General features: G+C 35.9%; 1 protein-coding gene across 1 annotated transcript in view; it reads right to left on the reverse strand.

The window, feature by feature from the left end:
- Prkg2 (protein kinase cGMP-dependent 2) overlaps positions 1-21,784 on the reverse strand; it is a 98,870-nt gene that overhangs the window by 3,352 nt on the left and 73,734 nt on the right. Inside the window, exons 15-17 of the mRNA XM_027939819.3 lie at positions 14,401-14,564; positions 10,041-10,163; positions 9,068-9,130 (exon numbers count right to left, since the gene is read on the reverse strand). Coding sequence (XP_027795620.3) covers positions 9,068-9,130; positions 10,041-10,163; positions 14,401-14,564 — 350 coding nt within the window. The remainder of the gene's footprint in view (positions 1-9,067; positions 9,131-10,040; positions 10,164-14,400; positions 14,565-21,784) is intronic.

Here is a 21,784-nt window from a genome sequence, read left to right on the forward strand (position 1 = left end):
GATTCTACGGGTAATCTCTTGGAAAAGATCTTGGCTGGTCAATTTCAAGGTTCCCATCTATCGGCCATGGTTTTGGGGCTCCTCTCTGTGTTTCTTTATTGTACAATCTTGCAACTGGAGTTGGTCTGTCAGAGGTAAAGTGAGTTGAAGAAAGGACTGATAGTGGTATAAGTCTATGATAATGTTTTATTGTAATGATCTGGCTTTTGAATAGCTTTCTGGATTATTATACAATCTTGCAGTTGAAGTTGGTCTGTCAAAAGTAAAGTAAGTGGAAGAAATTTGTATGTGTGGGTCTGTCTATTTTAAAGGTTCCATTCTGACAGCCCTGGTTTCGGTGATCCTTTTTTCTGTCTGATTTTTTGGTCTATTACTGGCCCTTTAAGACAAGAGCCATGCTGCATTGATCTTACCTGTAGTCTCTTGAGTAGAGAGATCTTGACTGAATGGGACACCTATAGGTGTAAGACTAAGAGAAAGACAGTTTACTGGCCCTTTAATGGTTTTTCTGGATTATTATACAATCTTGACTTTGTAGTTTGTCTGTCAGGGATAAAGTATATGAAAGAGATTCTGTATATACAGGCATTTATGCAGTTGCATGATAGGGATCTGAACCATCAGGAACTAAGTTGAAGGTGCCCAAAGGCACTGCTTCTAGTGTGCAAGGAGAGCAAGATACCAGAAAAAGGGTTTTAAAAAGATTTAAATCTTTGACACCCAGTGCTGGCACTCCCCACACTGTTTTTCAGGCATAGATCATCTCATGTGGTCAAGGACACTAGCCCTAATCTGGGTAAAAAAATCCCATAAAATCTGCCTGAGCTATAGAAAAAAGTCCAAAGAGAAACTGCCCTTCCTTTCAGCCCTATTTTGCCCATGGGAGGTGAAGGCTGCTGGCCACAAAAAATGTGCAGTAGATTCCAGCACTGTCAGTTTATGACCTAGGGACAGGACTAGTCTCCTCTTTTAAAATCTAACAGAACACCCCATTTGGACAGGGGATATTCATCACTGGGGCAGAGCAATTCTTGCTATAATAGTAGCCCATCAAACTAAAATGGCTGGGGAGACTGGCAGAATAAATAACTGCACCCAGATAAGAAAAAGACATAAACGAAGGCCAACCTGTGTTTTGAAGGCATCCTCTGCAAAGAGATCTTCAAGGAAGACTAAAGAAAAGGATGCATTGTATATCAATATGCCTAGTGCAGCAAAAATGTCCCAAAGGATCCTCTGGGTACAACTGACAGTGGTGAACTCACTAAAAGTTGATGACACTGTGATAATGATAACAGAAACAGGTCAGGCTCAAAAGAATCCTGTGTTCCAACCTTTTAAATACAACCTATGAGGAAAAAGATTAAGCCTGTTTTTTTTTTTTTTTTTAGTATACACTGGACTGTCCACCTCCTCCCAGGATAAAATTTGTTGTATAAATTAAATACACAGATAACATTCATAAGGTATGTGTTATGGTTTAGATGTGGTATCCCCCCAAAAGCTCAAGTGTTAGACAATGTAACAAGGTTCAGAAATGATTGGTTTGTAAGAGTCTTAACTCAATCAGTGAATTAATCCCCTGATAGGGATTAACTGAGTGGTAACTGCAGTGGTGGGGTGTGGCTGGAGGAGGTGGGAATTGAGGAGTGGGCTTTGGGTATATATTTCTGTCTGCCAAGTAGAGTCTCCTTCTCTACTTTCTGATCACAATGTGAGCTGCTTCCCTCTGCCACACATTTCTTCCATGTTGTCCTGCCTCACCTCAAGCTTCAAAGAATGGAGCCAGCCTTCTATGGACTAAGACCTCTGAAACTATGAGCCCTCAAATAAACTTTTCCTCCTCTACAATTGTTTTGGTCAGATCTTTTAGTCACAGCAACAAAAAACTGACTAAAATAGTTCATTTCAGAATGGGTCCAAAACTAGAAAAGAGAAAAGAGAGTTATAGGTATGGAAAATTAGAAGGTAAAAGAAATGTTTCTGGATGAGAAAGTATTTTGTCTGATAAGTAAAGTAATATATTTTGTGCTGAAGTCCAACATGAAAGAAAAACTAAAGATATAAAGTAGTGGTGAATGTTTTAGTAAGTCGAAGAAGATTTGCAAAAGGTAAATCTTATAATGTTTATGTTTGTGTTCAATTGGCTATAATTAATACAAAGTTATTTAAACTTTAATGTAATGATATGAAGCAAAATCTGAAACATTGATTTGTTCTTATCTATTGAGATAATTTTCTTGCATTTGTTAGGTTTTATTACTTGGAGAAATTAAGCCTTAAAGGAATTAGGGTCTGTACCTATTTTAAATTCTTAAATGATTACTTTGTAACTGGTTTAACAAAAAACTATTATTTAGATTATGACACTATTGTTGACACTCAAAACATTACTAGGTATATGTATGCATCTGAGAACTATATCTGTCTGAGTGTAATGTAAAAGTTTATAAAATGAAAGTTTATATAAGTTTACAGGCAAGATAACCAATAAGTGCTCTCTTTTATACATTGTGTTTGACATAGAATGGCCACACTGTCATTTGAAGACCGGTCTTATAACTGTTTGCTTCAACCAAGTCAGTTTCTGATTCATTAACACTATTTCCTAAATGTATAAGAGATTTAAAACTATCTTTTGATTTTTGTTAACCCATGCAGACTGTAATTATTGTTACTGTCCACTCTGGATTCTAAGTTGTACTTTAAATTTGGTTAAATGTAAAGCTTAGGAGAGCACTTTGCCAATTTGGTGTTATCCAAACTAAAATAATCTGTAGCAAAATCTTGGATTTGTATCCAAAAGTCTTGGATTTGGTTGGTATTTATTCATGTCATTTGATGTTCTATAGCTGGATAAAATAACCTATTGTCAATAAGTTTTATATATATAAAATTTTGTGTTACTCTTCACACTGAAATTGGAATTTAAATACATTTTTGGAAGGTAACAAGGAGATCCTGATCTGTTTAAAAGTGACACTGTAAAACATGGAAGCATTCTGCCATTTTTTCCACAAAAAGAAAGTTAAAAACTCTCTCAGCATTTCTTTGATTCATGTTTCAGATGTAATGTAGTATTGTGTTATTTGTGAAGAGCTCTGCCTTACCTGAGATAAGGCTCTGCCTCCCACCTTAGTCCATGTTAGAATGGCTCCAAAATAGGCTAGATTTCAGCTCATTTAAAGTTGTGTTCAAAAGATTGAATTTTATTGTAAAGATTACTGTGATCTCAAACAGGGGATATAATATATAACTAAGTAAAGGTTCAAGATCATAAAAGTCTTTTCTTGGTTCATAGCTCTACACAAACTGAATATGTTTTTTTCTTTGTTAATTTCACTTTGTATTTTCCTTGTAAACTTTATAACTGTTGCCTGTTAGTGTTTTGCAGAGGTACTGCTTCTAAAAAAAAAAAAAAAATTAAAAAACCTGAGTTAATTTGAGATGATAAACCATCAGGACAGATAGTATATAATGATGACTTCCACTACTAATACCCTAATTAAATGAAAGAAGTCTATGTAAAATTATAGATATTGAACTTATAACCTGTTACTCCCTCTTTAAGACTGGTGAAACTGGCTTTTTGGATGTTTAAAACCAAAAACTTGAAGACCAAAGTCAAGGAAGTAAAAGGGCCAAGACAAAAACAGCCAATATTTTGGCCCTTGCCCCTCTAAGGTCAGCTAGGATGCAGAGAATGATGGAACCTCTCTGGGCCCTGCAACTCTGGTGAGTCACCTGATCTGCTGATTAGGGAGATGGACAGGACCCTAGAGCACAGGAAGCCAACTAGTGCACGTTCTGCAAAGAGGAGGATCACTGGAGAGGGAACTGTTCCTGGTGCTTCCAAGAGAAGCCACATATGGTCAGCAGGACCCTGACTTATCCTGGCAGGTGGCACCACTAGTACAGGAAAGCTAAAGGAGCCAGGAGGCTTCACATACATCCCCAAGTGTGATCTTTGAGGAATCTCAGCTGACTCTTAATTGAGATAGGAAGAAGGTTAGTTTTGACCAACTTGGTCTTAAACACCTGGCAGGAGAATATATACTAAAAGCACAGTCCTACATGGACATTTAAAAGGAAAAACAATGTTTTGGTTTTTTTTTAAATGTAACTTAAGATGTACTCTTATGTCAGCTCTACCAAAAGTAAGTAAATCTGGAGGCTATAAAGAAAGGGTTCTTGTGTGACAGTGCCTAATAATAATGATCACAAGAGTTGCAAAGTTGTCCTGAGTTAATTTGAGTCTGATTTCATAGACCCACAAATCTTCCTAACCTCCTACATTGATGAACTTGATCTGCTTTTCACTGATAAGATTGTGATACCATCCTCATGGTTTTCAGAGACTTGCTGAAATACTAAGTATTTTTGTGCTAATTATTTACAAAAAAGTAATACTTTGCTGTATTGTTTATTGGTGTCTTAGCATGATCTCTACCCTATGTCCAGTTACCTACCATCTGCCACTGTGGAACTCTGGACTGCTCTGATGCTGAATGCCCTTAACTGTCCACGGCCAACCTGATACAGAATAAGTACTTTGGGTTACTTACCCCAACTTTGCCCCCTTTCAGCAGGAAGCAGTTTGGAGATGTGCTCTCCCATTTTTCCACAGAAATGGAATGTAGAAATTGACAGTGGGGAAATGTAACAGTGGTCCACTTTATGCTTTGAATAAAACCCTTGTTGCTCTGCCACTGCAGAGCATTTTTTAAATGGACGTTTCTTTCACTTCCTCTCTCCCTGCTCCTCCCTAGTCTCTCCCCTTCCCTAATCTCTGGGGCAACAGGGTTACCTTTCTTCCCCCTCCTAGACAGAGTTAATCTGTCCTTGGGTACACACTCACCATAGGAATGAAGTAATCCAGATTTTGGGGTTGGTACCAGAAGATGTCAGAAATGACTGTCTCCAAAATTAACAAATGAAGTATAACTCCAACAGAGAACACATGGAATGGAATGTAGCCTTTGAATCACCTCTTTAAAAGTCCTCTGTTCCTGCTGTTGAGCAGAATCACAGACTTTGGGACAGGAGTCCCCTGTGTTTCTCCTTTACTAACAAAGCAATAAACCTTCTTTTTCATTTTTTTTCAGAACCATATCCTTATTTTGGATTGGCACTGGGGACAAGGACCGAGCTTTCAGCAACAAATGATGGCTGGAAAGGAAATAATAGGAGGAGAGGATTTTACCTGGGGTGGTATTTAAAAAGCATTATTAGAATTAAGGCCAGAATGAAGAGAAGGGTGAAGAAGCCACAAGAACATCTGTGGCAAGGGCCTTCCAGATGGAAGGAAGTGGCAGAAATGAACTGAAATGTGGTGAGAGCAGAGAAAACTAAAAAAAGATTAAAAAAGGTATTGAGAAATAACCAGAGGCCAGATCATATTAGTGTGTTTTAGGGCACAATAAGAAATTGATTTTTCAGTGTGATGAGAAGCCATTACAAAGTTGTAAGAAAATGATGCAATCGAGTTTTCAAAAGACAATTCTGGCTACGTAGGGAATAACCACAGGGGACCAGGATGGTCAGGCGGTGTGGTGAGGTGAGATGGAAGGCAAGGTGATTCTTAGGAGGCTGTCATATTCTTCTATCAGCCAAGTCAGTGCTTCTACCTTTCTCAGTCTCTCTGGACCCCAGAGTTGATTCTGGTTCAGTCCTTGACTACATTTCCTAATCCAAGCCTAAGTTTAGCAAAAGAGTAGGAACTAAAAACAGAGAGGGCAAGTGCTAGTACATTCCATTTCAGATGCCATTCCTAAACCAAAGTGCCATTTTAGTAGAAGCTGCTGGAACTCTAGCCAAAGACTGAGATCCAGGCAGCATCACCAGGAGTTCCATCGCCCTCCACTGCCCTGCAATTCTGAACAGAAACCACATTTCTCTCCTGGATCCACCCTTCACTGCTTCCCACAGACAGAGGCTCCATTTTTAGAGATTTCTGGGTACATAGTTCTGTAGATTGTTTTCGTTTGCCACCAAATACAGTAACAATACATTTAACGTATTTTAATTCTCTCTACCCAGAAGTATTCCACAAACATTAATAAAAATCATTACCATTATTCTACTCAGACTGTATCATTACCATTACTCAATCAAAGAGACTGTACGTTTTTTACAGAGTACTTGCTACAACTTGACTTATGGTAATGTTTACTTAACATGAGTGGACATTCACTTCATACTTAGCCTTTTGATATTAACCACATTTTAAGTAATGCAAATGCCAGCATGTACTCATGGGTGAAAAACATTCACCAAGGAAATATTGGCATTAAGAGCACATAAATTGCTTCTTTGTTTTCAGAAGGCTTGTAGAAGCTATTCTTAAAAGTAAAACCAATGTTTAAAATACTTGAAACAAATTATTCCTCTTCTTATCAGAAAAAATTTAATAGTACCCTACAAGTCTATTATTCTTCTTTTAAAAATAGGTGTTGGGAGATGTGATTGATGCCTCGTTTATAAGTTAGCTCATAAATATGGGAAAGAGGAGCTCTATAATAATTTTTTAGGAAAAGATAATTAAACACAGAATGAATAAATCCATATAACAATATTCCATGTTTAACTCTATTGTGTTTAAATGAAATGCTTACATGAATAGGTCTCTAAGAGCATTGAAGATTTTACTTTAGAGAAAGGGAAAATCTAATGCCAGACTTTTTTTTTTTCCTTAATATTCTAAGAATATGCTGGTGAGTAAAGCTATATACCTTGGAGACTTGGGGAAGGTTGAAAAACACTTCTGTTTGGTGAAAAATATGGAGGTCTCCCCCCCACCCCCACCAAACTTTCAATGAAAACAGAAATATAGAATGAATCATGGTTTTGAGCTCTCACCAGAAGGCACTGTGTAAGCCTGGTGTATCTTTTTAGTCAACTCTTTTCTACACATTATACTCTGACTTCTTCACATCTACCCACAGCAAAGACCACCTTGCCTCTTAGGAAAAAGAGGCAAATTATTCCCCACAGGGAATAAAATTCAGAATTCTTTATTAAGATGCCCAGGGGAGGAAGTTCTTTACCATCAACTTCCATGTGCATCCAATCACAATTTGGCAGATACATTTAAATGGACTTGGGGAAATAAGTAAAAGATAGAGCTGCAGGCAGTTAACAATTATATCATTTCTGGTTCTCAATTACCCCAGAGCCAAACCTGAAGACATTTTAATGAGAGAAAGGGAGAAAATATATTGAAAGAATCACTTTAATTGACAGGACACTTGTTTCTGCCATGTGAATGGTGTGTTGATGTGTCATTTTATAATGAGAAAAGAAACTGTGAGAATAGCATGGAATGCAGGGAGAAGATAAATTGGAATCTAAGATTAAATAATGAGCTTTACAACTGAAGGCAATCCAAAGGACAAGAAAGAACATGAAAATACTACAAGCATTTTGATGTCTATAAAATCCGCAGATTTATCTGTCTTATTTCTCCCTCATTCTGCTTTTTCTCCTTCCCCTCTTTCCTCCTTAAGGCAGAGCTTGATATGAGTTTAGAATGCTGAATACATGGCTTTATTTCAAGTAAGTTCATGAATACATAGAGCAGGGCTGGCAGCTTGGGGATTTTTTTTTTAAGCTGTACTACTACTGTTTAGGAAAATGAATAGTGTTTCTATTTATCGGTAGCCATGTCTCTCCTTTTATTTTCACACTGTTTTGATGTGTCCCCAGCTCTTCAGTGAAAATTTCTATAGAAGGCTGGGGGTGTAGCTCAGTAGGGGAGTGTGTGCTTCGCATGCACAAGGCCCTGGGTTCGATCCCCAGCATGAAAAGAAGAAAAGAAAAAGAAAGGAAAATCCACAGAGTAATAAATTATTGAGAGTCGTTTTCATTTCTAACAGCGACCGCATCAGTGGATTCAAAGGTTTTCAATTAATGAAATTCTCAAAATTATTTTAGTCCTATCAATGTTTTTTTATAAGTGATATTTTCTATCTATAAATAATAAGCAAAGTAAAAACATCTTGAAGATTGCAGGACACAGACAGGTACTGACTGAATAAACAGAAATCCTCCAGGTTTGAAGGGCCACATTTGAATATTTAATCAAATCAGAGAGGATGTCTTAAGGAAGTTATCAATGGCGCTGAAGACCATTTTTAGAAACTCATAGAACTGAAAAATCTAACTGCATGTTAAATTACAGCACAAGGAGAACTCGATGCTTGAAGTTCTGCATAAATCTATGTTCTTCACCAAAATAAATAAAATCAACATGAGACTTGAGAATTTGGAGAAATATTCTAAGGAAAATTATATTTAAACATATTAAAACTGAAAGAGAATAAGATGAAATATTATGAAGTTACATATTAATAAGCCCTTTATAACCTGAAAATATCCTAAATTAAAATATACCTACCCTACTTAACATTATAGCTTACCAACACAGTCCCTTAAGGAGTATTGGTTGTTTGCCCTCATGATCACGTGACTGTCCAGGAGCTGTGCCTGGCAGCTGCAAGAAATCACTAGAGTGTATTACACCACATATCTGTAACCCCAGAAAAGATCAAAATTCAAAACTCATCATATGGCTTCTACAGACTGTGTGTTACTTTGCACAATCATAAAGTTAAAACATCATAAGTTGGTGCTATTTTACTACCTACTTAGCTAACACTTTCTCCTGAATATTGACAGTAATGATTATAGTCTATTTTATTTAAAGTCAGTGTTGAAAACAGAACTTAATTTCCTTATAGACTCCAAGTTCATCATAAAAAGCAATGAAAATAGTGAGTAAAAAGCTAAGTTTCTATGACCTGAAGATGTGATTTTGTTACTTGTTTTATAACTTCATCTATTCTCAATATGAATTTCCAACAGTATAAAAATCTCCTTGAGATTGATTGGGTTGACCACACCCAAAACAAAGGAGGAAAAACAAAACAAAACCAACCCCCCCAAGTTTGCACACGCACGCGCTTGCACACACACACACACACACACACACAGGAAAAATGGAAAATCTACACAATATAGAAATTCCCATAATTTCTATATTATTCTGGGCAAAAAAGTAACTACTGACCTGTGTTTCTTAATGTCATTGATTCCATTCTTCAGATTTCCCAGTCTTTCTGTTGGATTTTGCCTGAAAGCACATTTTTTTAAAAAAAGAGAATTTACAGTAATGATACTTGAGTGAGTCTCATTCATTCATTCATTCAGCAGTATCCATCAAGTTCCTACTGTAGGTCAGACACCTGAGTTTAGGGAGATGAAAAAGACGTGGCCCTCCTGGAAGAGGCACAGTTGAACTAGTTAGGAATGTATTTGTATGAATTCTTTAACGGAGCTATAAATAAACACTTAGTAAGTACTATCTTGCCAACTCAACTGAGAAAACCAGGGAAAGCTCCAGAGAATCATTTACATCGAAGCTGGAATCTTCTTAGAAACAGGCAGGAATTCCTGCTGGCCAGCACAGCTAGGTTTCATGTTCTAAATTTACTAAATTTTAATGATTCAAAAAAAGTTCAAGTGCACAAAACAAAAAGAAAGAAAGTAGCAACAAAGTGGAACTTAACCAAAAAAAGCTGGAAGCCCTCTATTTCTGATAAATGATTTTAGTATTAAGTAGAAAAAATCGGGGTAATTTAAAGTAAGATCAGAAGAATGCCTTTTAAAAATTAAAAGTTGAAAAAAAGGCATCAACACTACTAATTTTCTCTCAAAACAACCAGGTTATAAATAAATAATTTTATTTTTAACCCAAGGTTTGTGATTCTATTTTGCCCTGTAACAGATGAAGATGATTTCTGAAGATAATCTGTGAAATTTGGATCTTTTTAAAGTATACATTGCTACTGGATTCTACAGCACATGAGGTAAATTCAAAACTCCTAACTTAGTTTTCATAACAGAAAAAAAAATTCTTTAAATGTAATTAGCAACATTTTTAAAAAGTAAGTGTATACCTAATTTAAAAATGTATAAAGAGAGAACCTGAAAGCCTTCACACTTAATCCAAAACAAGGGGTTATACTTATGGTCACTCTCACCTGCAAAGCCTACGAATTAAATCTTCAGGTCTTCTTGTTATTTTTCTGGGAAAATCCATTTTTTCAATTCCTTTGAGAATCAAATTGTAGGTCATCATTTGATCAACCCCAGAAAAGGGTGGGCTAGGGAAAATCCAAAATAGGACACACTAAGACCAGAGTCCAGGGCTTCTTTTTTCTTTCTTTCTCTCTTACTTTTTTTCTTCCCTCCATCCATTCTTTCCTTCCTTCCCTCCTCTCTCTCTCTCTCTCTTCCCCTGTCCCCCTAGTCATTTTATAGCACATATTTGGATATGTGCTAGAAAATCATTTCACTAATTTCACATCATTTAAATCACACACACACACACACACACACGTAATCTGTCAGTTAGTGATGATCCTTAAAAAACAAACAAACAAAAAACCTAAAGGAAAGGAGAGAGAGAGAGAGAGATGATGCTATTTTTTTTTTTTAAGACAGAGTGAATAGGAAAAGCCTCTCTCCTGAGCTGAAATATGAGTGAAGAGAGGAAGTGGATGAGCTACACTGTAATCTGTGGGCAGAAGGCTCTAAGACAGGAAGAACAAAGATCGTGTGTCGGGAGTAGGCCTGGGTGTTCTGGAGGTGTGAGGTGGGCAGTGTGGCTGGTGGCATGAGTCAACAGCTAAGGAATGCAAGAGATGAAGGCAACATCATGTAGATCCACTGGGCTATGGTAAGGATCTGGAAATGTATATATTTGGTGATTTAATGAAGAAATTAGCTTTCTTCAATGCACAGAGAATAAACTATGATGGGGTTTGGGTGGGGTCAATAAGAAGGCCTGCTATCCTGGCAGAGGACAATGGTATTGAAGGTGTGAGACCTGGTTGGATTCTGGATCTATCTAGACTATAAAATAAACTGAGTGTCTGTGACCACCCCAAAATTTCATATGTTGAAACCCTAATTACGAGGTGATGGTAGTTGGAGGTGGGGCCTATGGAAGTAGTTAAATCATAAGGGTGGAGCCTTCACAAATGAGATTAGTGCCCTTCTAAGAGGAGGACAGAATGCTGGCTGGCCATCTTCTCACCATATCAGGATCAAAGGAGAAATTGGAAATCTATACCCATTAAGAGAGTCCTTATCAGAATTCTGTCATGCCGGCATGCTGATCTGGTAATTTAGACCTCTAAAACAATAAAAAATGCATGTTTTCTGTTTAAGCCACCTAGTTTATGGTGTCTTGTTATAACAGCCTGAACTAAGACAGGTGGTAAAGACAATAAGATTTGCTAATATGAAGGTGGTGAGTGGGAGGAAAAGAAGGATTCAAAAATGATATTGAAGTATTTTGGTTTAAATGTCTATAAAATGGAGCTGTGATCACGAAAAGAAGAAAGGCTGTGGTGGTAGTTGGTAATTTGGAACCGAAATGCACTCCCAAAGGCTTGTGTGTTAAAGGATTAGTTGTCGGCCTGTAGTGCAATTGGAAGGTGGTGGAAACTCTAAAAGGTGGGGCCTTTTGGAAAGAAGTGAGGTCACTGGGGGCATGCTCTTGGAAGGGATATTGAAATGCTGGTTTCTTTTTTCTTAGCTTACTAGAACCCGTGATGTGAATAGGCCTCCTTAACTACATGTACCTGCTATGATGTATTGTGTCACCACATGCCAGAATAACAGGTCCAAATGTGCCTAAATTGAAGCCTCTGAAAACCTGAGCCAAAAGAAACTTTTCTTCCTTGTAAGTTGTTTATTCAGGTATTTTGTCATAGCAATGGAAAACTGACTAACACAGTGAGGGTGCAGAGCAAGTTATGAGGAAAGGAACCAAAGGTTAAATTTTGAACATCCACATGGAGATGCTAAGCAGGCAGTTGGATTTATGAGTCTAGTATTCAGGAAAGAAGTTAGGGATGAAAGTATGATTTGTGGTCATCAGATAGCATTTATGGCCATGGAACGTAATGATGTCACATAGGGAGTGGTAGATAAAAGAAAGGTTGAGGGCTAAAAAGGTCCAATGTTGAGATGTTGGAAAGATTGGAGGTGTCCAGCCATAGAGACTGAGAAGAAGCCACCAGTGTGGGATAAGGAGAAAGAGGAAGGTCCTAGAATCCTTGTGCAGGAAATATTTCAAGGAAAGTTACAGCTGAGATGAGTGAAAAAACAATTGAGAACTGATCACTGACGTTAGATAACATTTCACAGTCCACTTTGCTCTTAAAAAATAATTTCATGTCTATTCTGTTATGCCATTTAAATTTTTAAAATTAAAGATGATTTCTGCTACTCTGCTGTATTTTAGCCATGCTGGAGAACTTTTGATACTGAGAGTTCCCCACCCTTGGTAATAAACTTGAAACAAAGGTGGTGTACCAGGTTTTTTTTTTTTTTTTTTTTTTTTTTTAACAATCTAGGTTTCACTTGTAAAGAGAAGGAGACAGAAAACAACAACAACAACAAAAAAACATTAGTAAGATATTTAAACACACACACACACACAAAAACACACACACACACAGATACATACATTTACAACTATATTATTTTGTTTTGTCTTATTCTTTAGATGTTTTTCATTTTCGCTTACCTCCTGCCTCTCTTTTCAGGGCATTTGAAATTTACTTTTCTCTTGCCTTACCCTAAAAACGTTTGCAAAAATAATTCCCCAACTTGTTCATGACAGTTCATGGCCACTTAAGCAGTTCCAAGGTGGTGGGATTTCTCTCCTTCCTTGTTTTCTCACTTTATTTCCCTATTTCTTGTAACAATTTATTCTAATGATGAAGATTGAAATGTATATCTCCAGTCACCTACAGGTACCATCTTGTATCTCTCAGAAATACAGCTGAAACTTCTAAGATGGTGAAACAAACTCTTGAAATAAAATTCCTTATGCCCCAAACCTTAAACAATGTTCTTCTCTGAATGACTCCCTGGAAAATTTCCCCTCTTTCCTTCAGAATTGAAAGCAATGAGTATTTGAAAATGATTACTGATAATATAAAACCATTTTTCATATCTGTTTGCCCAGTATGTTCAAAGAAAATGCTGAATGTAGACACAGGTAAGCTAATATTGAAGCTTATAGTATAAAAATTTCAAGAAGAGCTGCAGGGATAGCTCATTGGTAGAGCAGTGGTCCAACAGCACAGGAAAAAAAAATTCAAGAAGGTTCTGTGATTCCACTAAGCTCTCTTTCTCAAATAAGTGTTTGAGACTTCTATCCCACCCCCCAATAGGCCTACCCCAGTATTTCTTAAATCATTCCATATGTGAATCCTCTCTGAAATTAAGATTGAGAAATGTTTGGTTATAAATTGTTATAAGGATAATACAATCAGTTAATGAGAAAAGGAGGTAGAAAACTGATTTGAATTCTGTGTGTGTCCACATGTTACATCATAAATAGATACAATGCCACATGTGTGACAAAAAGTGCACCTCATTTAGAACCAGAAGACTTGAGATTAAATTACTGATCTTCAGCAGGTAGCTTTCTCACTTGGTTTTCTAATCTATAAAATTCAAATCATAAAATAATCATAATAAAACTTGAATCATAAAATAATAATAAAAATTCCTGCCTTATCTTCCATACCAATTTATGAAGACTAAACTAGATAATGCTTACATAAGTGCTTTGTAAACTGTGAAGCATTTTACAAATGTGAGCAAATATCACATAGATTCTATGATGTATGTGCATGTGCATGTGTCTGTATGTGTGTATGTGTGTTAAATATTTGGGACCCTGAATTCATTAATATAGTATTTTAATCTCTTTGGAAATTACAATGCAATTTTAACTGCTAAAACCCCTGATGCGTCTTGTCTGTGTTCATTAACACCTCTAGAAAGGAGTTGGCAAGAGGATGAGAATTTAAATCCAGCAGTATGGCTTTCTCTTAGCATTTCTTGTTAATGATATGTTGGGAAGATGGAAGAATATGGCTAAATTTAGTTTGTTTGATCAATGAATTTAATTGAATTAGGAAAATAGCTTCTTAACAAATTTTAAAAAGAGGAAATGATAACAATCACTCAAAACTTTCATTACAAACATTCATTCCTTCTTTTAGTCTAACGCTGGATCATCAAAGAAAGCCCTCCCATATTTAATGTTATCTTCAATAAGGTACCTTGACATTTTAGGTAAAACATAGCAATTCTATACTCCTTTCTTTCAACTTCCTGAATCTTTTCTGGCATGCTTTAAGCTTACAACCTCACTGTATTTGAAACAATATAAAGAGAAAAAGGCAACATACTTAATTAAGATGTTTCATAAATATTTTAAACTCCTGAATTATAAATTATTATCATTAGTGAGTTACTCTGGCATTTCTCTAAAATAAAGTGTCTAAATAAAACTGGAAGGTATACACTTACTTGCCCGTTAGGAGCTCATACACTAGAATTCCCAGGGACCAAAAGTCCACACTGAAGTCATGCCCTTTGTTGAGAATGACCTCAGGAGCTACATATTCTGGAGTCCCACAGAATGTCCATGTTTTCTGTCCAGAACCTATTTTTTTAGCAAATCCAAAGTCAACCTGGAAAGGAATCAAAGAAAATGTCAGAGATTATAAAACTTATGCTCCTCTTTAAGTCTGCCAGTAACTTCCTAAATCTTTCTACACTCCCACCCTTTCCTATGTGCACACATGCACGCACACACCACACACATAGTCTCTGTCTCTTCTCTCTCTGTGTTACATATTTCTTTGCAGGATCAGATATAAATCTAGTTGCAAGCACCTCTACTCTCATCACCCTTAGAAGATAATTCAATTTTGGTAATATGCTCCCAACAAGCAGTGCCAAAAGCAAATTTAAATATGATGGTGGTATTCAGTGGGAAGAAATGAGAAAGGGGAAGTGATACAACTCTGGGTGCAGAAAGCTCCATCATGGAAATACAAACAGTTGGGGGAATAGGGTTGGAGAGAGATTGCTGGGCCATGACTCTGAGAACGTCCCTGAGAGGGAAGGAGGGACTCTCCCAGGGTAAAGAATCAGTACCCCCCCTTCTCTGTCTTCTCAAAATGGGCTCTCCCACCTCTCTTAGCTTCTGCTCAATTAACTCTGTGCACAGAATAGACAGGGAAGAAAGCTGGAGCTGTAGAGGCCCTGTCACTGAATTGAGGCAGTGTAAGTAACTGAAACCAAACACGTCCTGTACAACAAACAGTTGGTTAGACCTGTGTAGGGGTATTTAGCACATAGTTTTCATCTCTAATATATACAGATACTATTTTAACAAAACCATGTTCCAGTTCCCTCAAGTAAACAGCACAGAAATTGTTCCTGGACTGTAACATGCACATTTTAACAACTTCATTATACATGGATGATCTCAACAATATGGCATTAATCTTTTCTAAAGAATTAAATAAACAAAGTTAGCATATCAAAATCAGCCTTCACCTAAAAAGGTGTAAGCCAGTGAGTTATAAAATCCATGCCCCATTACTTATTCAAATATTTAAAATCTTTATTTTACCTTAAATTTCTTAGAAAGTTACCATCTTACACACACACGCTTTGTTATTATCCCACAATAGCAAGAATTTCCTTACTGGGAAAAGGGAATCTACATAACATAATTCAAAGTAGGCTTTTACTGTTTTCTTTTATCCACACAGAACAGTTCACAAAGATTATATGTAGGAGATAACTGGGGATATTATAGAATTAAAACCTGTAACCAGATGAGATCAGCACATCTACTTACTCCTCAGAGAAGAAACCAATATGAAAATTGTAGCTAATTTTATAAAGACTGAAATTTAAGAGATAAAAAAGCAACATTTATAGCTGCATTTGTATGCACAAATAGGTGGAAATATTATATTTTATTGGTTTATAACTGCTTCTCAACTCATTTTTTAATTGCATTTAATTTCCCTTTAGCTTCTGCTTAAGAAAAGTTTTCATCACTCTAAACTTAAAAATAAAATTTTTATGATCTAAACAAAAAGTATGTATGTGGTTTCTTTTATAAAAAAAAAGAATGACTGAATATTTAATACCTATTTAAAAGAAGTTTTCTGGCTCTAAGGTGGTATATTTTAAATTGCTGGTTCTGCTCTTATCATATTTGCATATTGAGCCATAGGTGGTAATCACTACATAATTTTTTTAGTATTTATGAACTCATCACTTTCTTTATCTTCTTAAATCATATCAACTTTGGTTTAATTCATTTGGTGAGAAGAAACGGACATTCAGACCTACCCAAAGTTACATGCCTAATAGAGAAGACTACATCTTCTGTCAAATTCTGTATGTTTTCTATAAAAATCAAGCTCCCTCTGTCTCACACCACCATGGATTCTAAAACAAGCCTCCACCTTTTCTTTACCCCATCCCATCTGGGCAATGAAAAGTAAGTTACTTAATTTTTTTGTTTAATAAACATTCATTGAGCATCACCATATACCAAGTACCAGGATAAAGAAAGAGTTCTGGCAGAGTTTATATTAAGAAAAAGAGAAAGAAAACAAGCTTATAAATATAATGCTATGATGATCATAGAATGTCAGATGGTGACATATGCTATAAAGAAACATACAGCAGAATTAGGCACAGAGAGCAATATGAATTGTATCTGAAATAAGGTGACCAAGAAAAACCACACTAAGGAGAAAGCATTTGAGCAGGTTTGAGCAGAAATCTGAGTGGGATCAGAGAGAGTTCTGTAAATAGTGATTCTGTCAGGAGGAAAGCTCTGAGATGGGAACGTGCATTGGTAAGTTCAAGGCCTGGGAAGAAGGCCAGTGTGGCTGGGTCATAATGTGGGAGAGGGAGAGATGCAGGAAGTGAGGGCAGATTCTGGAGTGGGTTTGTAAGCCACAGAAAGAACTTTGGATTTTTCTTCTAAGAGTTACTGTAGGATTAAGGGAAAGATGTATGATGCTATGGCCTGACTTATATCTTAAAGGGATCAGTCTAAGAAATAAGAAAATAGACCCCTGTTTTTTTTCCCCTCACATTCTACTAGCAAAAGTAGGCTTTCAAGAAGGATCTCTAGAGAACCAGACTGCAGATTCTCCTTGTCTCTATTAAATTTCTATTATTAAACATGGCTTAAATTAAGCTAAAAGCTTACAATCATTAAGTATCCAAAGACTTTAATAAATGAGAAGGTTTTAAGATACTTCCAAATCTGTAGCCATGACTGCATCATTGAGAAACAGAAAAATTAGCACTGTGGCTTGCTGGAGCTGGGTCCAAAAAGTATGAGCTTGTTCCCAGAAGTTTCGCTCTAGGTCAGAAAATCTGTCAGATATTGGTTCTCTCAGTCACATAAATATGGACACAAAATGACCAGTCTAATTAAGCCAGATGATTCATGGAGACATAACATTCCAAAATAATATTTATGTGGCATTTTTAGGGCACTTTTTTTTTTACCCAAGTCTAGACAAGGGTAAAATGGAATCTGTTCATCCTGTCTGCCAACAACCAAAATTGATTCAATGTCCTTCAGATACGTCTGTCCATCCTCTAAATAGGAAACAATAGGTGATTTCCATCAAGTTAGAGAGAGGCTAAGGTATGTGTGGATGAATCCTTCATAACAATGGCCTGTTCTTTATGGGGTATAGAGATTCAGCTGAAATGCTCAGAGTATTTAGCAGAAGGTGAGCAAAAAAGGGATTATTTGCATGCACAAAGGCAAACTGGAAAAATTCTTTGAGGCTCTTTGAAGATTTTCTTGAATCACAGAACCAATTCCTCTCTTATAAGGATCTCTAACACTGCTTATATTCCACAATTACATCCCTAGTAGGAGTACCATCAATTGGGTGTGAGTAAATCTAGCTCCTTAAGAAAAGACATTTTATCTATTCATTTTGTACCTTACAGCATTTGTAACAGATTTTCAACTTGTGCTTAGTGAGAAAAAAAAAGAAGAGATAACTGCTCATATGGGTTTCAATAAGATATAATAAACATGAGGTCTAGGAAGGTTTCAATAAGATATAATAAGCATGAGGTCTAGGAAGGTCATGGGTACTTGTATGAGCTGAGACTTGAACCAGGCTCTAAGGGAACCTTGTACAGGTAAATTGATGAGGAGGTAGAAGGTATTTAAAGGAGAAGCAGTAGCCCATGTTAAGCACACTGATGGGAAAAACTGTCACTAAGTACAGCTAATAATTTCTTGGCAACAGAATATTGTTGGAGCTGATAATTATTTTTATTTTTAAGTTAGGAAATACTATATCTATCTATCTATCTAGATATATATCTATATCTATATATCTATATATATATAGATAGATATAGCGAGAGAGAGAGAAACTAAAAAGAGAACGATAACAAGTATATATACTTTATATACATAAAGTCTATTTATAAAACAATGTGACATGTATACAAGTTATAAAGCATGAGAATAAAACTCCCTGTACCACTCACCAGTTAAATAACTGGAGGAAAGCCAACATGGAAGGTCCACGTAATTCTCCTAGGGAGTCCTTTTGCCCAATGGGCAAGAGGTCATCATTCCCCTGACATCTACACTTATCACTTGCTTGCATTCATTTCTAATTTTGCCCCATATCTAATATACCTAAGTATGACAAAACTTTTATATTTTAAACTTTTGGTAGATCTTATCTATTTTGGGGCAAATTGCATTTTTTTATCATTCAAATTTATATCTGTTATTTTAATCCATCCTGAAGTCCATTTTCACTGCTGTATCATAACACCATTTAATTAACACACAATGATTTTTATCCATTCTACTGTTGGTGGACATCTGTGCTATTTCCAACTACATGCCACTCCAAAATTCTTCTACTGATATTGTTTTCCATGTTATCTAATAAATATGTATAAGACAGTAGAGATGCTGGGTCAAAGATGTGATGGCATTTTCAAATTTATTAGATATTGCCAACTACATTTTCCAAAGGGATTATATTATATTGCTACTCTCTCTACCAGAAGTGTATAAAAATTCTAATTGCCCTACATCCTCACAATGATTTAATAATATAAACATTTCCCTTTTTGCCATCTGTGAGTACAAAATCACTGTGGTTTTAACTTGTATTTCCTCCTTTAGTAATTAGTTTGAGCTATAGCATTATAATTAGCTTTCATATCTGAGGGAGCAATTTCCTTCCATCCTGTTCTCTTTGTCTTCAAAAATGTCTTACTATTCTTGGCCCTTGGGTGTTCTTCATAAATTTTAGAACCAGCTTGCCAAACTTTCAGGAAAAGCTCTGCTGGGATTTCCACTGGAAGTGTATCAAATCTGTGGATCAACTTGCAGAGTACTGATATCTTTAGGATGTTCAGTCTGTTTGTTTTGAAATATAGTGCATCCGTCTGAGTTAGGTAAATAATGCTAGTTGCTGCACTAAATATTTCAAAGAAGGTATAAAAGCTTAAATTCTATATTAATGTACTTCTTTCTTACATTCTGGGTTTTCCTGAGGAGTGAGGAGATCTCCACTAACAGTGATTTAGGGAGACAGGCTCCTTCCATCTCAGGGCTCTGCTAACTTCAAATCAGCTATGTTTGTTGGCAACAAGCCAGAAAGAGTACAGAGACCCACTGCACAGAAATTTTACAGGCCAGGTGTGTGAGTAGTACACATGGATTTGCTAACATGTGCCACATGGTCACAACTACCCAGAAAAAATGGCTGAAATGGATTGTCTAGCTCTGTGCCCAGAAGAGAGAATGAACATTAATTATTAATTTAAGTCTTATAATATCTTTTAAATATGATTTTTCTAAGTTTCTCAATAAAATTGTTGCACATTTTTGCTAGTCTTGGTTATTATTTTTTTTTATAAATGGCATTTTTTGCTCTATCAACTATTTTTCTGGTTTTTAAATAACACTGTTTTTGTATTTTTAAAATGTTTTTTTATATTAATAATTTTACATGCTGCAACCACACTAAAAACTCTCTAATTAATTCTAACATTTGTTTTCCACTTTGGATTTCTATATAGTTAATTATTATCAACTAGTAGATTTTATCCTTTGGTTTTCCATCTGTCTTTTAAGTTTATCTCTATCTTAGTTCAATGGTAAATAAAATACTGAATTGGGGTACCTAGATCACTGATTTCAAGAGAATACTTCAAATGTTTAATCATGATGTACAGTGCTTGCTCTAAATTTTGTTAGGTATATTTCATTTGGTTCATTAAATTTCTTTTTATTTTTAGTTAGCTAAGAGATTTTATTATAACTGAATGTATCAAAATTTTCTCTGCAACTATGAAGTGATTACATAATAGATTTTCTACTTTAATCTGTTATGGTGGTAGTTTACTTTAACATAGCTTTTAAAAAATTTGTAAGACTTTTAGAACAATCAGTGAGATTAAGAGGAATGATGCAGAGATTTCTTATGTACTTCTTACTAACACACACACATACAGTCTTTCAATAGTCAACATCTCCCATCTGAGTGGTACATTTGACACATCACCCAAAGTCCATACTTTCCATTCAACTAACATATGATTTCATGTGTCAATCATTATATATCATGTAAGTATTTTTACTGCCCCCAAAATATGTTGTGTTCATTTCTCTCCCACACCCCAAAACTTGGCCACCACTGGTGTTTTCACTGTCTCCAGTGGTTTTGATTTTCACAAAATGTGACACATTTGAAATGAAACACTATGTGGCCTTTCCAGATTGGACTTTCTTTCACTTTGCAATATACATTTAAGGTCCCTCCATGTATTGTCATGGTTTTGATAGTTCATTGCCTTTTAGCATTGAATAAAACTCCATTGTCTGGATTCAGCCATCTACCCATTTACCTACTGAAGGGCATCTTGCAAGATTTGGCAATTGTGAATTAAACTGCCACAAACACTTGCATGAAGGTGTTGAAGTGAACATCGGTTTTCAACTCCTTTGAGTAAATATCAAGGATTGGGATTACTAAATGATATAGTTGATGTATGTTTAACTTTGTTAAGAAACCAGAAAACCATCCACCAAAGTGTGTGTGCTGTTTGCATGTCTGTCATGACTCCAATCCTCACCAGCACTTAGTGTTGTCAGTGTTCCAGATGTAACCACTCTAGAAGGTGAGAAGTGTTATTTTGCTGTTTTAATGTTTAAACCCCTAATGATTTAGATTGTACACATCTTTTCATGTGCTTGTTTTCCATCTGTAGATCTCCTGAGGTGAGATGTCTGTGCAGGTATTTTGCCCATTGTTTAATAAAGTTCTTAATTTTCTTCTTCTTATTTTAAATGTACTTTATACATTTCAATAATAGTACTTTATAGTATGTGTCTTTTAAAAATATTTTCTCCTACTTCTGAGGCTTGTCTTTTCCTTCTCTTGACATTTTCTTTCACAGAGCAAGTTTTTTATTTAAATGAAGTGTAGCTAAACAATGATTTCTCTCATGGGCCATGGCCTTTGATATGTGTCTTAAAAGTCATCGCCATACACAAAGCCAACTAGTTATTCTCTCATATTATTTTCTAGGAGTTTTATGGCTTTGGGTCTTATATTTATGTCTATGATCCATTTTGAGTTAACTTTTGTGAAGGGAGTAGAAGGGTACAGGGTCTGCCTAGATTCCTTTTTTGAATGTGGATATACAGCTACTCCAGCACATTTGTTGAAAAGATTGACTCTGCTTTATGTATGCCTTTGCTCCTTTGCCAAAGATCAGTTGACTCTGTCTATGTGGATCTATGTCTGGGCCATCTGTTCTGTTCCATTGCTCTCTTTGTCTACTCCTCCATCAATATCTCACTGTC

The sequence above is a fragment of the Marmota flaviventris genome, chromosome 7, assembly GCF_047511675.1.
Source record: "Marmota flaviventris isolate mMarFla1 chromosome 7, mMarFla1.hap1, whole genome shotgun sequence".
Lineage (NCBI taxonomy): Eukaryota > Metazoa > Chordata > Mammalia > Rodentia > Sciuridae > Marmota > Marmota flaviventris.